The 20,654-nt window shown below is 38.3% G+C and overlaps 1 protein-coding gene across 1 annotated transcript in view; it reads left to right on the forward strand.

Moving 5' to 3' along the window:
- The window catches only part of SLC7A11 (solute carrier family 7 member 11), a 66,531-nt gene that overhangs the window by 37,151 nt on the left and 8,726 nt on the right, over nucleotides 1-20,654 (forward strand). The window contains exons 7-9 of the mRNA XM_081304549.1: nucleotides 17,361-17,484; nucleotides 19,344-19,447; nucleotides 20,221-20,317. Of these exons, the coding sequence (XP_081160675.1) occupies nucleotides 17,361-17,484; nucleotides 19,344-19,447; nucleotides 20,221-20,317 (325 nt within the window). The remainder of the gene's footprint in view (nucleotides 1-17,360; nucleotides 17,485-19,343; nucleotides 19,448-20,220; nucleotides 20,318-20,654) is intronic.

Here is a 20,654-nt window from a genome sequence, read left to right on the forward strand (position 1 = left end):
GCATAGTACTCCATTGTGTATAGATGCCACATTTTTTTTATCCATTCATCTATTGAAGGGCATCTGGGTTGGTTCCACTGTTCCACTATTCTTGCAGAGACACAGATTTCAAGTTCAAGAAGTAAAGGACATCATCATGGGAGCACAGCCAAGGGGTGGAAACGTAAACAAAGCTGTCTCAGAGAAGTTTAAGTGTCAAGGAAACAGAAAAAGAGAAAGGGATTCTGTGTCCAGTTTAGATCTTCTGATGTTTGGGAGATTAAGCAGGACCAAAGTTCCTGAGTTAATCTCAGGAAGTGGTAGGAAGTTTGGATGGAGGAAATGAGTTCAGATTGGTGTCCGTCAAGGAAAGAACTTAAGTTATTAGATCTGAAGACCTAAGGTCAGATCCTGGTTATGGGATCCAATCCAGGGAACTCACCTTAAATATGGGTTCTTGTGATCCCAGAGTGCACCAGGAGGAGCATCGGTGTTAATAATGCTTGTTAAGGGATTGTTACCCTTGTTGGTTGGTGAGTCCCTGATTCTGTTTGCTCTTTTCATCATTTATGCCCATAGGAGGTATACAGCAGTCTGTATACCACTGTGGTCCAGAAGGTTTATATCAGTTCTTTACTCTGTGATATATTTCTCGAGAGCATAGACATAGGCAGAAATGGATCTTCTCTGTCAGGTCTGCTACATTTAATTATTAGACATTCCCAGTAATCTAGCTAGGATTATATTTATTTATTGATAATTTTATGCTGGCTACCGAGAGGAGGGAGGGAGATATCTTTGTGAATATTTTTCAAAAGTATGCATTCATTCCTCTTGCCAACTACTAACTGGGTAGAGTTATGAGAATGAGCAATACTGTACTCATATGTCTGACAATGCCTTACTTTGAGTGGACACTCAGTTAATGGTAGACCATTTACTTTTTACTTTTGTTATTAAGCAGCATGCGGTTAGCTCATTTGCAACCCTTCTAGGATAATCAGAGCAGCATTTGTGAAATTGAGGAAGCTCTTTCTTTTCTTCTCCATCAGTTGAGTGTTAGGTTTGATATCCATGATCACAAGGTCTGAAATACCTTGCCATGGGAAACAGAATTTATCTCATTCCCAGAGTCCAATATTTCTCATTTTTGACATTGGAGACTGTTTTACAAAAACATAATATTTCTGTAATTAGCTTTCTAAGGAGACAGCTGCATTTTTTTTTTAATCACATGTTTTTCCTGGCTAAATATTTACAACTGTGCTATTTTCTGTTTCATTCCTTTCATTAAATTCTTTCTTTCTTTCTCTTGCTTAAAATTATGGAAGTGGAACAGATACTTCTGGTCTATGACAAAAAACTTAGCAGCAATCAATACTGCTGCATATTAGTTGTGATCTCTGAATCAAATACAAGGAGCACTGTTTTATATATTAAGCTATGCAATAATATATGAAAAATTGCTTATGAAATGAAGTTTATGGCATAGCACTAAAACAGGCCATGATACTGGAAATACGTAGTAATATAACACAAAATGAGAGACCAAAGATTAGAATGTATGATTTTTATGGCAAAGTTGCCTCTAGAATTCAGAGACAGCCAATCACACAGTGTTTTTTCTGGGTATCTCAAATCCCTTCTCCTTCAAAGGGACAATTCTGCTGGCTTCTCATAAGCCATTATTCCTCCTCTCTCGTAGTCCATAATCATGGTCTCTCTCTCAGGGATAGAGAGCAGGGGAGGTGGGAATGTTGCTACGTTTCAAGATCATTTCAGTTTACATCATACCTGCACATACCTATTTACCTTCTTTCATTACACATCGACATAGCTGAGTTTATTAAAGGAACTCATTGTCATGGTTAAAACCACAGTAAGCTTGACCTTGAAAGAATAAATCACAGAGGCCTTCAATGTTAGAGATAGAAGGGGAAGTAGCCATCCAATTCCCCATCCCTTTTCTTATAAAGACAAAGAAGAAATTAAAGCCATAGAGGTGGATTAATTTGTCTATATTTACAAGCTAAAATCCTGATCCTTTCTGGTCTCTTTTGAAAACACTTTGTGTTGGTGAATACAAATCCAAGAGAGATGGTTGTGGCAAGATTTTAGCCTTGAAATTAGCTGGGGGGAAAAAAGCAATCATTAGAAGTGACCTGTATGTCATTTGAGAATAGAATGAAACTGCTTTTAAAAATGTGTAAAAGCATTAACATTTGTCTGCATTCAGCTTCCTAAAGCTGTTATTCAAACAGATAATGAAAGAGGGTCTTAAGGCTAGTAGAAGTAAGTAATCTATTCCAGGTCATTTAATGAAGGTCATTTGGTTCCAAGATTAAAACAGAAACTTTATGCTTAGGAAATACTGAAATGTTAGGATATTAGAAGGAAATAGCTACTTTTTATTGTGTCTAATTATCTGGACAGATATGCTGGCTCTTAAAATAGCTTTGATATCTCTTTAGGGGGCAATATTTAATTTTTCTGTTATTGGTATTGTCAAACAGTCAAACTTCCTCTCCTTATATTCTGGCCTGAGGCAGGAAAGAGAGAAATTGATATAGAAAACATGATTGACTTTGTTTTTAGCCAGCAAATGACAGAAGAAACAAGGGAGATAGATAGCAAGTGGAGGTAATGGATTCTAAGATCCTGTTTTGTAGTCGGCTCGGGGTCTTGGGTAAGAAAGGTTAAATGTGTTTTAAATGTATGCAAGTGTTTAGCTATTTGATCTTTGAGATGCAGTGTGCTCCTGCCAAGGAGAGGTGACCAAGTGGCACATGTTGGGAGAAAGCAACTACAAATTGAACTCCGTGATGTTGCTCTCAGAGCCGTGGAACTGTTTGTCTTCATGGCAGCCCACACTCTGAATTGCAAACTGCGGCAAGGGAGAGAGCATCCATTTGGATGAGTAGGTGCTTTTTAAACCTTGCAAGCCTGTGACTAGCAGAGGAGTTGTTTCTTGTTCTCCAAAGACAGTGTTCCTAGTGCACCTGTTGTTGCAATAGCTGAGTGGAATTCCTTCCCCTCTTAGCCTGGCCTGCCTACTCCACACTCTGCTCCAAGGACACCTAGAGGCACAGGAGCTCCTCATTATCTTGTTCCTGTATTCTCCTAGGGGACACTATTATGTGTTCCGCTTTTAAATGGCTGGGAATCAAAGCTCCTCACAGTAGTTGTGGTGCAGTCGTCCATTTAGTCAAGAGCCAGAAAGAAAAATGTCTATGTATCCTGTATCCTACTAGAAGTTAGAGGAACATTTTCAATAGGATTGAAAATTATTTTCATAGGATGTTCAACGTAACACTACAACAGCTTTCCCCTTTTCTTTTAGTAATAATAGATGGGCAAATTTTAAAATGCCAAAAGAAATTATGTCGAAGTTTCAAATCACCCGTAGCCACTTAATCATATCAAATAAAGTACTCGCTTGTAATTACGCATTTTGTTCTCTCCAGTGGTGTGTATGTATGCACGTGTGTGTATGTATTGTGTTATATTGCTCAAGATAATGCACATATATATTCTCTTCATGACTTTGACATTATATTATGTATTTACTTGTTTATTTATTGTCTGTTTACCCATGGAAGGAGCCACAGTTGTGTATGTGCTCTTGATTTCATATTCACAGTATGGAAAGTACTTCAAAGTGTGCCCTGAGGTCTAGATTTGCTGCATCCCAAACTCAACTGATGGATTATTCATGTGACCCTAGGTCTGTCCTGCCTTTTGTCATTTCCTAGCATTTCATTAAATTTTCCTGTATCACTAAAATTTCACTAAACACCATTTTAATCGTACACTAGTGTATACTTATTTACCTCTCAGGCATTGAAAACATTTCCAATTTTTCTTAATAATGCTGGTTATACATTTTGTATTTAATTATTATTATTATTTTTTGGATTGAACTCAGGGGCGCTTGACCACTGAGCCACATCCTCAGCCCTGTTTTGTATTTTATTTAGAGACAGGGGCTCACTGAGTTGTTTAACACCTCATTTTTGCTGAGGCTGGCTTTGAACTCGTGATCCTCCTGCCTCAGCCTCCCAAACTTCTGGGATTACAGGCGTGTGCCACCACACATAGCTTGTGTTTGAATCTTTATCATACTAGGAAAATGCATAACAATTATTTTCTTAGGATAGATTACTAGCAGAGAACTCCTGGGTCAAAGGCAATGAATTTTTAAAAAGTCTCTTTTTGTGTTGCCAAATTGCTTTCCAAAGTGAGTATTTTAATTTCTTTTCCCAATAGCAATACCCGAGAATTCTTAGCAGCATTTTAACCAAAAGTCTTTGCTAGTTGAAAAGCAAAAATTTCACTTGTTTTACTTGCGTTTATTTGATCACCAGTGAGGTGCTATTGTTTCACGTTTAGTAGCTACATGTGGCGATAAATATTGGTGATTCCACAGAATTCTTTGGGTATTGTTGATATTAAGTTGTTATCTCTGTTTCTCTCTTTTTTAAATTTACTTTTTAGTTGTAGTTGGACACAATATCCTTATTTTATTTATTTATTTTTACGTGGTGCCGACGATTGAATCCAGGGCCTCGCACGTGCTAGGCGAGAGCTCCACCACTGAGCCACAATCTCAGCCCTAAGTCATTATCTCTTATTGTTTGCAAATAGTTTGTTCTAATTTTTCATGTCACTCTATTTTCTTTATGATTTTGGCTTATCAACCTTTGAATCTGTAGTTAATTGTAGTAAATACTTTTATTTCTGTGGATTGATTTTTATGGCCACACATTTTCCTACATCCATCTCTAGTTCATTTAAACCTCACCCATATTTTCTGTTGGTCTATTTTTCTTGTTTTCTTTTTTACATTCAATTATTTATCTGTAATGCATTTTCCTACATGATATGATGTAGATTTCTGATTTTACACCAAATTTTCCAATACCCAGCATTATTCAATGATCATATTACGTCTTAGTTTATGATACTTATACTTAGGATACTCGTCATGATATTATGTTAAGTTTTATGTTATATACTAAGATGTATTCCAAGGTAATCTTTTCTGTTTATTGTTCTATTGACATATCTTCCACTTACTATGCAATTTTATTATTATAAGTTTAAAACATTGTTTTTCTTAGCTGAAGGGAAGGGTAGCTTTACTTATTGGTCTTTTCTCTGAATAAATCAGCATTGAGTGGAAACTATCTGCATGAGGAAGCATTTCTATTCTTAGCTTTACATGCATATGGAGATAATCTGGTAGCTCTTTCAAAGTCAAAGCTCATGGTTTTTTAAATTATCTTGAATGTATTACCTCTCACAATAAAACCTACACTCTATAAAGGTACATTCTATGTATGTGACTATATCTTTACAGTTCAGAAGTATCTTTTTTCTGCATATTATGGTTAATTATTAATTTAGCTTCTCTTTCTTCTTTCACATTAAAAAAAAAAGTTAACTAGTTAAAGTAACCTCCAAAATACCTGTCAATCACATCAGTTTTTCTCTTTTTTTTTCCCATTTGGCCTTTTACCCTCCTAAACTTCTTAACAAAATACCTTTTAAAATAATTTTATATTTTTCAGACTATTTTTGACAAAATAACTAATGCCAAGGTATTGACCCAAGTATCAATGGAAACATCAAACCATTTCTTTATGATCCTGGCAGTCATTGACGTTGCCCCACAAGGGATTAACCATGAACAAATTCAACTCTTAAATATTTACCCAACTACTTGGATTTATAATCACGAGAAATAATCCTTTATCATGTTATAAAATGATAATAAACAATGAAAAACACGGATTCCAATATACACAAGAAAGAAAGAAGATCCATTTTCCTCTTTGACGTCTTTCCTCTCTTTGCATTGAATATCTATAATATGTAATCATATTCTTGATTCTTAGATATTTGCTACTTTTTAAAAAAAATTTTTGATATTTATTTGTTTTTAGTTTTCCACGGACACAACTTCTTTGTTGGTATGTGGTGCTGAGGATCGAACCCGGGCCGCACGCATGCCAGGGGAGCAGTGCTCCCGCTTGAGCCACATCCCCAGCCCTATTTGCTACTTTTCTTAAAAAGTGGGAGTGGCAGTGTGAGCTGATCTCCTCACCAGCCTTTGTTTTCCCACTTGGTACATTCTAAATTATGCATAAAAACTCAAAATGGCAGCAGCCCAGGGTGTTGCTCCTGCAGTTCTCACTGAGGAAGAGCAGGACGGTGCTGTCTGTTGCTGGACAGTCTGGACGGGAGTCTTCTAGGCGCCCCTTCCGTGCCTAGCGGTGGCTGGGGTGCAGAGTGTGTTCTCAGTGGGCTCCTCTGGGGTTCCCAGGCCAGATTCCTTCCAGGGCTCTGACGTCCCGTCCTGTGTTTTCCTTCTCCGACTCCCCACTGGTGGCTCCAGCTGTTCGCACCATGCTGTTTTTGTGTTTTATGAAGAAATGTTCATGTGTGGCTGCTGTGTTTGATATTAAATCTGAGATGAACTTCAGGAGGTTTCCTGCTTTTTATTAAAAATGATTTTGGCTAGGGGCAGTGTTATCCTGTTCATAAATCAGGTGCTCTTAGAGATTTAATAATTTAAAATGCACATGAGGATTTGATGGAATAAACATTTCCTTTCTCTGTTAAATCTTAACTCCCTCCCGCCCCTTTCTCTTTCCACTCATTTTTTTTCCCCAAAGTCTTCTTTTGGGAGATTTGTGCAGATGTATCTGACGGCTGTGAAAATAACGTGAAAGGGACATTTAGAGAGATACATTGGTTGAAGTGATTTCTACTTGACCAGTTTTGTGTCTTCCCATCACTACTAGAAGCACCCTTTTATTTTATTTAATTGACTGATTTCTTTAATCACAAATTATGTCTTCCAATGGAGTTTCCTTCCCTTCCTGTTTTGATGAGCCATTTCTTTTAAGGAAATGTCCTGGAGAGAAAGAGTTGATAAAAAGCAAAAGGTTAACAGAGGCAGAGAGGCCTTGGGAGCCTTTCATGTGTGGTTAGAAGCTTCTGTGTCCCTTCAGGAGGATAGACCATCAATGCTCAGCAATGCTTGTGTTAGAGATTTGGAAGAAATATTTTGGGAGCACTCTAGAATGTTCAGCGGACAGTGTTAATTCCTTTGGAGAATTTGGTGAGTGTGAATACATGAATACAAATACTAAGAAAGACTGAAGTTAGAAGATATTATGTATTTCCACATAGTTAAAATGGCAGGGAAGGAGAGCAAAGGGGTGTGAGGTCTCCTTAGATAAGGAGGGAGGTTTCTGGGAGGCAGAATGTTGGATCAGAGACCTGCAAGAATGGGGAAGGTCTGTGGAGAAAGTACTGTTCCAGGAACGGGGCCCTCCACTTCTTGTCCTGTCCCAATTTTAAACTTTAGAGAGGATGAATTTCATGCACGCTTAATATCTTTATCCCTTTACTTATAATGATGTCTAGCATATAGAAGACATTTGACAAACATTGGTTAAATGAATGAACTCTATGTCATGTTGACAGATAAAATTGACAATAACCTTCATAACATTAGTAGAGATGCCCTCCTGAAATTCAGATGATAAAAAAAAAATATTTCAAATACCGTTTTGATAAAAGCCAAAGGTACAAATATGATGACCCATGAAGTCGCTTCATGAGTACCTATGATAGTGTGGTCAATGTACGTGGACTTCCAGAGGTCTGACCTGGTTGCAGACAGCCTTTTTAGAATGCAGAAGAGTGGACAGATCACTTATCCTTTAAATTATCCTCTGTAATGATCTTTTTCTTTAAGCCAGGCTGACACTTTGAAGTTGTAATGATGGAAGGGTGCTTTGATGTGCTGTAATCCTGGCTGAGGACAGAATCACATCTTTAGAGGACAGAAGCGAGTGTAAAGTTGACACCCTTCTCTCCCCTGAAAGACAGAACAAAGCAAAGGCAGAAATATCCTTAGGATGCTCTGGTATATGAGCAAGAGCTTAACCAAGTTTTCAAAGAATTCTTTTACTAAATCTATATGGATGAGCTTTATTTGCTAAGATTATGGGAAGATGAACTTTCCCTTAATTCAACAGCCTCTTCAGCTGCTGAGAAAGTATAATCCCAGAGGGAACCAGTGATCTCCTATGTTTTCTGCTCCTGACAGGGACTTGACTAGGTTCAGCCTTCAGACTGGAGTCCAGAGACTTTTTCCTAGTTCTATGAAATCAATTTAGCACAAATATCAAAGGCAAGACCCAGAGAAAAGATGCCACTCAAAGACAGTTTGTATTTCGGATGGAATATGTGGAAACTTTCTGTTTATAGGAGTTTGGAGAATGGAGCTGGGGGGAAATACATGGGAGGAGGGATATGAGGGAAGGTTGAATGTGTGCAGCCTTCTGTGTCCCTTGAGCACATGTTTCCTGAGCCTCTGGACAGTGCATTGACTTAAGAAGCATGTTCCTGGAGAGGAGTCTGCCTAGGAATCTTTGTAGTCTAAGAAAAATACATTAGTAAATATAAAATGAATGTACAAAGGCTTATTTTTTTTAAAAGGTTTCACTTTTTAGCTGAGAGATAAAAGATCGTAACATTTCCATTTCTGCTGGGAATATGAATCCTTATGAACGGACAATCTGAAGAGGACTTGCAGGGCTCTGCTGCTCTGTGGACTTTTGTGACCTTTCATGGAGCTGAGTCCTCATCATCACTCTCTTGACAAGGACATATCATCTCTGTAAACTGGCAGGGTGCTTAGCCCATCAACTCTATTTTTTCTCTTCCCCACCTTTCCCTCTGCGCCAGTAAGCTGCTGTGTCATGTCCTCTGTGGCCCTGCCTTTGGGGTTGACCACTCTGACTGAAGCCAGGCCATCGGTATTGGCTTCTCTATCAACTTTATATTTTTCCTGTTAAGATTAGCCTTATTTGCTAGAATTATTTTTCCTGTGTTAGCTTAGAAGTATGAATCTGGACTAGAGTAGTGACTTTAAAATTATCTTAAAGCTATGGAGGTATAATTTTAAATAGATTAATGTATCTAAAACAAATAAAAGAGAACTTATCTGGTTGAAGTAAATGAGATCAAGGTAGCCTATAATCTTACCCATTTTTCCACCTACTATTCTGATTTCCAGAGAACACAATTTGAAAACCAGTTGTCCACTCAACTACCAGACATGAAAGTAAAATGATCACTATTAATTGGACCAGAAATGGAGGCTATTTTCGATAGTAGAAGCAATAGTTCGTGATTGAAGGTGTCCATGTTCATCTCTTTGATTTCTTATTGTGCAGCTGTCAGAAATGTGACTAGGCCTAGTGTATAGCATGTCATCAGTTCTTTCTAAGATGTGTGTTTACTGCTTGAGGAAATTTTGACTGTAATTCTCATATACCTTGCCAAAGTGGGTATATTTGGTTTATGTTGCATGTTCTCAGTAGAATAGTATTTATTTAACATTCCATGTTTTAGTATGTGTCCGCATGGGGAGAAAAGGGTCAACTATGCTTTGTTATTTGTTGCTAATTTTCAGAAGTGTAAAGAGATTTTACATTTTAAAATAGTAAATCATGGGATCTATCTTTGCTCTGTATCTGGGAAGTCTGAATAATAATTTTCTTCTATGTAAGATTTTTCAGATAAAAATCTATTTTTATTTGATATTATAATTTGGGACATCATTTTTAAGAATTTTATGTTTTTTTTGTCTCATAAAACAAATAATATAGAACAAAACAATGAGCACTTATTTTATTTAGACTGATTCAGTAAAAGCGAACTTGAAGAAAAAGAACTCTTGATATAATGGGAGCCCGTCTTTCATCTTTTTATTATTTAGGGTAATGCTAGCTGCTACAACAAGCAAACTACAAAAGTTGAATGGCTTTAAACAACCAAAAGTTTCTTTCTTATTTCATGTAAGAAAGTTGGTGTCCTTGGGTCCCATTTCGGTGTCCCTGGTGATTGGTGGGCCAGGGACCAGTCACATTTCCACATGTGGATCCTGCGACCCAGATTCCTTCCACAGTGTGGTTTCATCATGCACCCAAAGTCCATGTGTTAAAAGGTTGCCCCCCAGCGTGGTACTATTGGGAAGTGGTGGGACATTCAGAAGGTGAGGACCAGTGGGAAGTCTTTACTTAACTGTCCTTGAGGGGATTATGGGACTTAGACTCCTTCCTTTTCTACTTCCTTGCTTCCTGGCCATGCGGGGAGTGGTTGGCTTTGCTACACACTCTGGTCAGGATGTGCTCCCTTGTCACAGGCCCAAAGCTGTCAGGTCAATTGATCATGGATGAGAACCTCCCAAACTGGGAGCCAAAATGAACCTGCTATCTTTATAAGTTGACTCTTTTGGGTATTTTTGTTAAAGTGATGGAAAGCTTTCTAACACAGGTGCTTTGTAACTGACTCCAGTCAGAGAAGGGCTAACAAGGCAATCCCTTGGCCTTCAATTGATATATCTACTTATACTCTGTGGGTAAGAATAAGCAACATTTCCCCCTCTAGATACAAGGGAGTCTGGGAAGTAATCTTTCTATTTGGGTAACTTCTTCTCAGGAATTTGTACTTTGGAAAAAGGAACACAAATTTGGTAGGTCTGAGCCATAATTTGGAATCCCAGGAACACTATTTTTTTTTTTTTAAAGTTCCCTGAGATGTTGCATTGTCTTAATGTACTTTAGACCAAATCCTGAGGAAAATAATAAAATCTTAAGAGACACATTTTAAGAATAAAATAAAAACAAAAATAAAAACTAAACATTTGGGTCAAATTTAACTTATTTATCTATTAAAATATTTAATCTTGTGTAATTGCTAGCATTTTATTTGAAACCAATTTTGTCTTCGTACACTAGAACTTGCCTACAAATATGTTTCTGTTTATCCAAGCTAAATATGCATAACTATAATATATCTGGAAGACACACACTAAATCTTCAGAAAATGAGAAAAAATGAGATGCAGACAATGAAATGCAAGCAAATGAAAATTTACGCTCAAGCTACATTTTGCAGAATAATTTTATTTAGTGATTAATTTATTCTAGTGGTTCGTAGGGTGAAAAAAGTATTTAAGGGATTAAAAATCCTTATATTTATGTTTCTGATTGCTTATTACCCTATATTTCTCAGTCATGAGTTTCCATTTTAGTTCATTTCTCTGTGTGGCTTGAGCTTCAAATGATCCTAGTAGCCATTTTTTTTCCTCTATGTAGTTTTCTTCACTTTCCCCCTCCTTTATGCGTCTCTGTACATTTTTTTTTAATATTTATTTTTTAGTTTTCGGCGGACACAACATCTTTGTTTGTATGTGGTGCTGAGGATCGAACTTAGGCCGCATGCTTGCCAGGCAAGCGCGCTACCGCTTGAGCCACATCCCCAGCCCCCTGTCTCTGTACATTTTTAACAAGCTCCTTCAGCCCTGCAGTCTTTTAATCTCTGTCTGTTCATTTCTTGCATCTTCCTGCAGGTCTCTCTGTCTTCTCTTTTCTGTTTATGGAATTCATCATCTGTGGACAATGGAGAATGGTGAGATTGAGATGAGACCCCAGAGCTATTGAGACTTAAAATGACTCAGTAAAAACACCCATTGCCTTGCTGAGGTTCAGTGAAGAGCAGAGAGCAGGTGTTGAATGCTAGAAGTCAGTGGGCTCTCTGTGTGCCCATAGGTGACAGTGTGCCTATCATATCACTGTGTTCCACCTTGGCCCACCCCAAATTGTCATAAAGCAACGACATGAACCATGGACCTTTAAAAATATGCATAAACAAGGTTATTGGATGTTTCCTTCCCCTCAATTACTTGTTATGTCTCTGTGAATGCATTTCTTTTATAATTGTTTGATAATCCAGTTCCCTCTCAGGGTGGATAAACTAGAAAGTAAAAGCCATAGAACTGAATGACGATAAGGCAAAAAATCATTGAAAACATACAAAGAAATTCCCATGAGTCCAGCATCTGTAGTCTAATATTTTCAAGTTTGGAAAACTATTAATAATACTTATAACTCAGTCCCTGCTGGATACATCAGAAATCACATAGCCAGGTAGGATAGTCTGTGTCCAGGGGTGTCTGGAGAATTTGGTATGAACCTGAGTAAGCAGAAGGGTGTGAACAACTTGAGGAAGAAAACCACACAAATGAAAAATAGGGGTAGCTTTTCTTTGGAATATGTGGGTGTATGTAGATATACACATATTTATTATATATCATTTATGTGTATATATACATATATATCAAACAGTCATGTTGTACATATTTGTCTACAATACATGACTAAGTTTGAAGGGTGGGATAAAATTAATAGCAGTGGTAATGAAATAAAGAGAGTGATTTTGCAAAAAGTAACTCGGTGGGTCAAAAAGAAGTAAAAGATGTTTGAGTCATTTCTGGGTCAGAGTGCTAGAAAATGTGAAAAGTGCTAGTCACTATGAAGAAAATGTGAAACAAGTGTGATTCTAAAATGCCTAGAATTAAGACATACTTAACATAATTATAAATACTTGATGTAGAGATAAATCATGGTTCCATTTCAATTATATAGAAGCAAATAGTCCCTAGTTTAACATCAAAATTTTTAAATCCCTAAAAACTCCCTGGTTCTTCTTTTTATTTTTGACGTCTCAGATGTTAAGGGGTTTGCCATTTTTCTACCTTCTTGATCCTCTCTTTTATTATCTTTTTTCTCTGAATATGAAATACAGGTTTTAAATTATTAATGGCTTTTAAATAGAATCATCATCCACCAATTTAGAAGGTTTCAGAGCATCCCAAGAGTAAGTTTTAACAGAACTGACTGCCATTATGCCCAGGATCACAGCACAAGGATGAGTACAGATGCCCCAGCACCAGTGAGTTCTGTGGTCCCCGTTGTATGTGTCCCAAACAGGGGATTGCACAAGAACTATTTGGGTTTACGCCAATCTCAGAAAATTTTGTTGCAGTTATACAGCAAATCTGGAAAACCCTAAATTCATGTGATTAGAAAATTACTCCTGTGGTCTATCAGAAATCTAACATTCAGGCTTTCTTGACCATGTAGAGAATTAAAGCTTACTCATTCCATTCTCACAGCATTATCACTTTTAGCCAAAACGAAGCTCTGAAAACAAGAGTCATTTCCGATATTCTGTCCTAGAGCTGCACAGCATATTGACAAGGTGCATGATAGTCTTCATTATCTGAAAATTTATTTATGGTGTGGTGACTATTAGGTGCATAGAAAATATAGTTGGCTTAAAATGTGTCACACTGTACAAACTGGCCTTCTGATATGTGATCATTTATATAAAATGAAATATGTATTTGTCAACCAGTAAGGATCTTAGGGATCTTGTATCTAAGATTAACGTAGGCATAAAATAGCGACCAACCATTCCATGACAGGATGTATCAGGTATGTGGAGCCAAGCACTGGAAGATCTGGATTTGCAGTCCAGCCCTCTCCTCCACTACTTCTGTGACCTTGTTTGTATCCTTCACCACCTTAGTTTCCTTGTTTGAAAAAAATGGGGGTGTTGCCTCCTATTCTGGTGGCTTGTTGTGAATTTTGTTTGTTATTTGTTTCTACTCTATCTCATCCTACAATGGATTAAAATAAATAAATAAGTAAATAAATACACACACACACACACACACACACATGCATGAAGATAAAATAAAATGCAATTGCCAGTGCTTTGTAGATTTTATATATAAGCCACCAACCATCACTATTGAAATCATTTCTGGGAAGGTCTATCTGTTAAAGTGCTTGTAAGCAGATATTCCAGACACTTTTGTTTACCAAATAAAACATGTATCCATGTGTGACATAGACCAGTTATAGGTGCCAATTTAAAATATGCCTGGATGACAAGACCATTCAGGACCTTTTTTGAGGCCCTGGGGATCAAACCCAGGTCCTCACTCATGCTAGGCGAGGGGGGAGTGCCAGGGAGTCACCCCCCACCCCAGTATTCCAGAACTTTTTGATTGAGGACCCGTTTGCAACCAAACAGAAATATCAGATCCCCACACTTACTGTGTTAATTGGAAAGAACATTATAATGACAATAGCTCTTAAGGATTAAGTAACTTCTCAGGGAATTTGCTTTTTGTTAATCATAACAAACACTTGAGAAAGAGTGGAATTCACAGGTGTGTCATTTTTATTCAGCACAAGGCAGGGCCTTTGTTGCATTTCAGGTTGGTGGATGCTCAATAACACAGAAGCTTTGAAATATCAGTGGCCTGCCACTTCCTTCCTCTAATTCCTCTTATTATCCTGTGCCATTTGCCTTAATCTTGGGTTACTAACCACGCTTATCTGCCCTCTCATCTAAAGCCTTCAGAAAGATTCTCTGGCATGGCCTAATAGCTTTTATCAGCTCACCCAGTGGCTCTTACGCTTTGATGCTCCAAACCCAGGAGTTAACCACGTGGCACCGAGCCCTTCTGAGCGCGCCAGTCGCTCTCCTCCGTAAATGACTGCTGTTTTGTGCCAAGGCAGCCACAAGAATGTGCCACCCCTTCCCTCTCCAATTGAGATAGAACCCAAGGACAGAGTCTGTGGCTGTTTAGCCCCCCCCCCCCCTTTCCGATGCCTATGGTTTCATATTTTCTCATCAGAGAGAATCACTAGTTATGTCGTACACTGCCACAAGATTACACAGCTGCTCTCCCTGCTCTCATATTTTAAGCTCTTGTGATTTCTCCCTACACCCCCCACACCTATCTTGTATATGTGGCTGATAGTAAAATTGTTAATAATCTATTTTGGCTTATTTGACAAGCATGCTTACTTTTCTTCCTTTCATATAAAAACTTGTCTAGGGAAATTTATTAATGAACTTGTTTCCTTTTAAATAATAAATAATGACTTATTTGCTAAGCAGTGAAACTATTTGAAATATTTCACTTTTACATTACAGTTCATGTGATACAGAAAAATGGTAAAAATCATAGAACATGTGTTTTTTTCCTCCTTTAGAGTACATCAAACTGCACTGTCAGTGAATTCATGAAAAGTACAGTCTTGATAAAATCTTTTAATAAACTTCATTAAAATAGCTATGATTTCCCTGAAAATTAATAAACTTTAGGGACAAACACATGAGAAACAACAAATGCACTGTAGTGGTTAAAATGCTCTGATTTCAAGGTAAGGTAAACACACAGGTGAATTCTGTGTTTCCACTTACCTGTTATGTATTCTTGAATAGTTATTTAAACTCTCAAAGACTCCATTTCCTCATATATAAGGTGGTGCTGATGCTCTTGACTCACAGGATTTTCCCAGGATGCAATGGGGCCAATATGCAAAATGTTGGGCACAGGCCTGTCTAATGGCTGCAACTGCTGCCACTATTTTTGTTAAAAACAAATTGAGAAAAAAGGAAAGTCAACCTAGAAGGAATTTCTAGGATGCCTTCTGCTATGATCAATTTAGAAAATCACTTTCAGAGAGATCATAGCGTCTAGGCAGAGAGGCAGGAAGACTGACTTGGATGAGCTGGGATGGGAGGCTCCGTTCTATGCTGGGCACGGTGGGGTGGGAGGATACAGTATAAAACTGCAGACTTATTTCTTTCTGTCATTTTGCAGCATCATATGATGCAAGAGTACTACCTGTCCTGGACATGTTAGGTTACTTCTCTGCTCTTAACAACATCACCTCCTTTTTTTTTTTTTTTAAATTAATGGAAACTTTACATACCTTGATGGAATGCTTGCAAAGAATAGAGAATTAGTTTCTCTACTGCTCTCCTTCCTGTCTCTCTCCTACATAGAAAGCATTTACTCCCCATTTGGGACAATGATAAAAGCTAAATGGATTCAAGTTTAAAATAATACAGTGAGGGATTAAAAGGCTGTGTACATACCTTCCTGTTCTCTTTCCTGCCCTTTTGCATTTACATACAGCCTTTCTTTCAAAAAAAGAAAACAGAATTCATCTTTAATTTGCTTTTATGTCATTCACCCCCTTGTATTTCATTGGCTTGGTGATTTTCTTGCTTAAATGTAGCATTTATCAATCACAACTAACAAAGCATGTTGTGGTGTTAACAGAAAATTCCACAGGACCCTCCGTGCACGGGGGAATGGGAACATCTGCTACTCGAAAGTTAGGATGCCGGGATTTGGAGGTCAATGTGTTTCCCCATCAAGGCTTAAGGCTTTGGGGATCAGGGGAAGTGTCAGACTCCAAGCAGCATAATGAATGGTAGCTGCTGACTGGCTAGGTTTGCCTGTTCTCAACGGGGGATATTGCTATTCGACATAATGAGCTGAGACTTAGTGAGCTAAACACACCCAGCTTGGGTAGTGAGGCCGGCTGTGCTATTCTTCCTCCTGGTTCTGAACTACATTTTCATCTTGGAAGAAATTATATTGAGGTCTTCATTAGTGGCACCCAGGAGGGTGAAGACTCTATGAGGGCTGATAAGCACTACGGCTAAAAAAATGATCAGCTTTGTGTGAGGAGTTGAAGGTTCAAGTTGCCTGAACTGGAAAGAGTCTGGAGAGGCGATTATGTTAAGCAAGTAATGTGTATCGGTAACATGGAGTCAAATTATTAGGGTCAGTAACTTCCTGGCTTTCCCAGTGCATTAAATGAAGACATAATATTACATTTGTGCTGGGTACTTCTTGATGCCATACAGTGTCAGCACTGTCCAGCCGTCCGTACTTCACAGCATGTCACCTCTAATTTCATGGGATTATCTGCACTGTGGCTTTATTAGATACTCATGATCTCGAGCTTCCTTTGAACTCACAGCAGGGCAGTGCAAAGTCATTATCACGAACACTTCTATGCTTCTTGTGTTACATACAAAATTATTATTGCCATCATTTAGAAAGGTAGATACATCCCACTCTCCTGTTTCCAAAAGTCTGCACTTATTTGTTGACAGGAGAAGCTACTGAAAGGGAAACTGCTCCATGTGAAATGTGTTTTTGAGGATGTTTTAGAAAGGCTATCAGTGCATCCGTATTAGAAAGGTATATAGCACAGTGGTCCTCAAGGTGTGTTTCCCAGGTCAGCAGCATTGCACTCTTCCAGCAACTTGCAAAAATGCTAATCCTATCCAATTAGAAACGCTGGGGTGGGGGCCTCAGGTTTAACAAGCCTTCCAGGTGATTCCGGTGCATGCTCAAGTTCAAGAAACACGGCTGTCACCTTTATGAAGTGAAAGAACAAGACAGATCCACAGGTTCCAGGGGCATAGCAGTAGATGAGACAGAAATCTGCCCCCATGGACCTTATTAAATGACAAAGGTACTTGATCCTGATGAAATGTTTATAATACCCCAACAGAGCTTATAATTATCACAGCTACCATTATATTCTTCATCTGAACTAGTCTGTTGCCTTCTTTGGTGGTAGAGATGACTAACAATAGATAACTGATGAGTGATTCCTTTGTGCATTTCAGAACCATCCCCCTTGCTATATGTATATCCATGGTCATCGTCACTGTTGGCTACGTGCTGACCAATGTGGCCTACTTTACCACCATTAGCGCTGATGAACTGTTGCTTTCCCATGCAGTGGCAGTGGTAAGTCCAAGTTGAAAAAAATGCCAATTCGAATTTAGGTTAATGAGTTGATGCAACTTTATAGTAGTTCCCTGCAGGAGGAAGTGTTTTGAAATTCGATAATCTTTTCTCGACCTGAATGATAATGAATATTTTAAAAATTTAGAGCATATCTTAGCATATTCCATTTAACTGATACTGCTACAATCCTATATGATTTCTTTTTTATTTTTAATTCCTTATAAAACATATCCATGTATGCCTGCTTGAAAACCTGTCAGGGCTTTTTGAGTGGAAGGTATGATTCTTCCAATGATCCTTTAAGAATAAGTGGAGAGTTACTGAATCTAAATGAATGCTTTTTATTTTTGGTATGCAAATTGCATTCATTCTGTACTCTTTCCTGTTTGTAAACTTCCCAAATGCTGACTTAAAATCCTTTCCCCAAAGTATCACTTAAGAATGTTCAGGTGGACCATGCATATGCATATTTGTTTGTTGTGGTCTATCCTTTGAATACTAGTCTTGGGATATTAATAAATTTGGGAAATATGAGGTGATTAAAAGTTAAACAGATGTTGTTGCTATAGTACTCTTCCGAATATTAAAGATGCTAATGTGCATTCTAACTCCCTAAGAAGTGGATACACATAATTTTACGTTTTCTGAAATTTATTTGACACCAGGACCAGATTTTGGCCCCGAAGATCATGTTATAGCACTTTTATTCTGTGACACATACTTTAATTTTCAATAACAATTTAGCTTGTAAGAGAGCATCCACTCATGACCTCCTAACAATGAAGGGTGAAAAATTAACTTTCCATCCCTGAATGTCAGTTCCTTTTAAAATAGTCAGTATTACCTCATATCAGCAACATCCACAGGGAATAAATTATCTCATTTTGTGTGAACCTATGTGTGAGTTCACGGTGTGCAAAAGACTTTTTCCACTGCTGCACCTATCAGACAATCAAATGTACAAAGCTTATTGATCTTGGGTCAGTCATCTCCTCCTTCCAGAACAAGGGCAGCACTTATTTGGGGGACATAATGTGGCCCATTAATTACAGCGTTGGCCGCATCAAGGACAACTAAAGAATCCAATATCTTTTTTTTTTTTTTTTGCGGGGGGGAATGCATCTTTCATGAAAATTTGCAGTGCTTCATACAAGGAAACTTGAGTATTTTATCTTGTATACTTTCTGTGGCTTGTCAGACTAGTATTTTTGTTCTCAACTTTTTAGAGGAAACCACAGAAGGAAGTGGCAGATACCTACCTGAAGGGGAGGAAGTGGCTCCATAAACAGGTTCAGCTACTATGAATTTTCTAGGAAAAAGATTGTTCAGACCGGCTCATATACTTAAAGTAAATGGCCAAGCCATTGATTGTTTTACTTATCCCCTAGCCGTGGGATTTGTATGTGAAACAGACATCCATAAAATTTCTCAATGTGTATCTGCCCTTCACTGTAAAAATGTGGCTTTCCAGGCTAGAGAGAAGGAACCGTCCGTGCACAAGGATTTCTGTCCCTCAAAGTAGAGAGCTTCTGAATTGAGCTTTTTCCACTTATCAGCGTCAGAGCTGATATACATCATGGTTGATAAAGAGTCAGTCAATGGATCACTGCTCCTGGAAGTAGAGAGAAGGTGCTTGTTTGGATCTTTGCTCATGGTTTTGCAACATGCGACACCAGGGGACCTGCTTCTGATTATTGTCTACGGGCTGAGTCTGACCCTCACCCAAAAAGAAGGATTATAAAACACACACGTCTTGCCAGGCTAATAGAAAGTCAGAGAGCAAGTTTGGCCTAAATTGTTTCATTTTATTCCACTTTCTGAAAAAGCATTAATTTGCCTCCGTTCTCTCTTTTCACCAGACCTTTTCTGAGCGGCTCCTGGGAAATTTCTCATTAGCAGTTCCCATCTTCGTTGCCCTCTCCTGCTTCGGCTCTATGAATGGGGGTGTGTTTGCTGTCTCCAGGTGAGCGAGTTCACATATTTCCAGAAACACATTTCTGTTTTTGAGATTGGATGTGATAAGGATAACTTTGAAAAGAAAAACAACCCTGCCTCCAAACCAGTTGTTTTTAAAGGGACAGGCGAAGTTTGCAGTTGGTGCCAATCTGCACAGCACGTTTTATTCTGCCCATTAGAGGGCGCTGGTTGAACACGCACAGCCTGCTCTGAAGACGGACAGGTGGCATTTTTTTATAGTCTGTCTGCAGAGCCTAACAACTGCATCTTATTTCTGGTGATAAAATCTTGTGCCTGGAATAAAAGTAAAGTAAGAGACACCAGAAATACCACCACCCCACCATTGTATCCCTTTCGTTTTGTTTGACGTGAAATCCCCTTTTGTTTCCTTGTGATAAGATTAAAACCCGATCAGGTAAATAAATATTGGATGGTGTATGTATGTGTGCGTGTGCACGCGCTGGAGAGTGTGTGTTGGGTTGGAATCTGGAACTACATTCACCTTCCATTGTTTACCTGTAGGGAGAGCTGTGCCAAGTCAGGCACTGCTAGGTTTCTCCTCCAAAAACAATATACCATGTTGGCAGATTTGGTCAAAATTGAATGCACATTTCCTAGCATGTTCTCATTCTTATCTGTCAAGTGAGACCTAAGTAACTGGCCAAGGAGTGTCAACCCCTTGTGTAGGAGAAAGATAGACGTTTTCTCTGGGATTTCTGGATTTTCCATTTGAACTTATCAATTGTACAGTCAAATCCACCTGCATTTTTCTCCCATCAGGTTATTCTATGTTGCGTCTCGAGAGGGTCACCTTCCAGAAATCCTCTCCATGATTCATGTCCGCAAGCACACTCCTCTGCCAGCTGTTATTGTTTTGGTAATGCATATTAACATGTATATCTAGCTAGAATGTCGAAAAACAGGTTAGCAGAGACGAATTCAAACAGACTTTAGCTAGCGCTAAATTGGCTGTATTGTGTATCAGGCGGAGTCTGGAAGGAAAGAGATTTTCCAAACCTTCTCTTTACTCAGTGTTTCCTATGTGTATTTGATGCATTAGCATTAGCCATATGGCTTCTATTTCACTTCTGTAGAAATTTGTATGGTCTAAGGAAAACAATTAGTCTGTCTCCTCTCATTGACAGAGAACCTCAAAGAAAGGGATATAAAGTTCCAAACACTTACTAAAAGAACGGCTAAAAACCACTGTCCAA

This window comes from Spermophilus citellus, assembly GCF_964194105.1.
Source record: "Spermophilus citellus genome assembly, chromosome: 8".
In the NCBI taxonomy this organism is placed as follows: domain Eukaryota; kingdom Metazoa; phylum Chordata; class Mammalia; order Rodentia; family Sciuridae; genus Spermophilus; species Spermophilus citellus.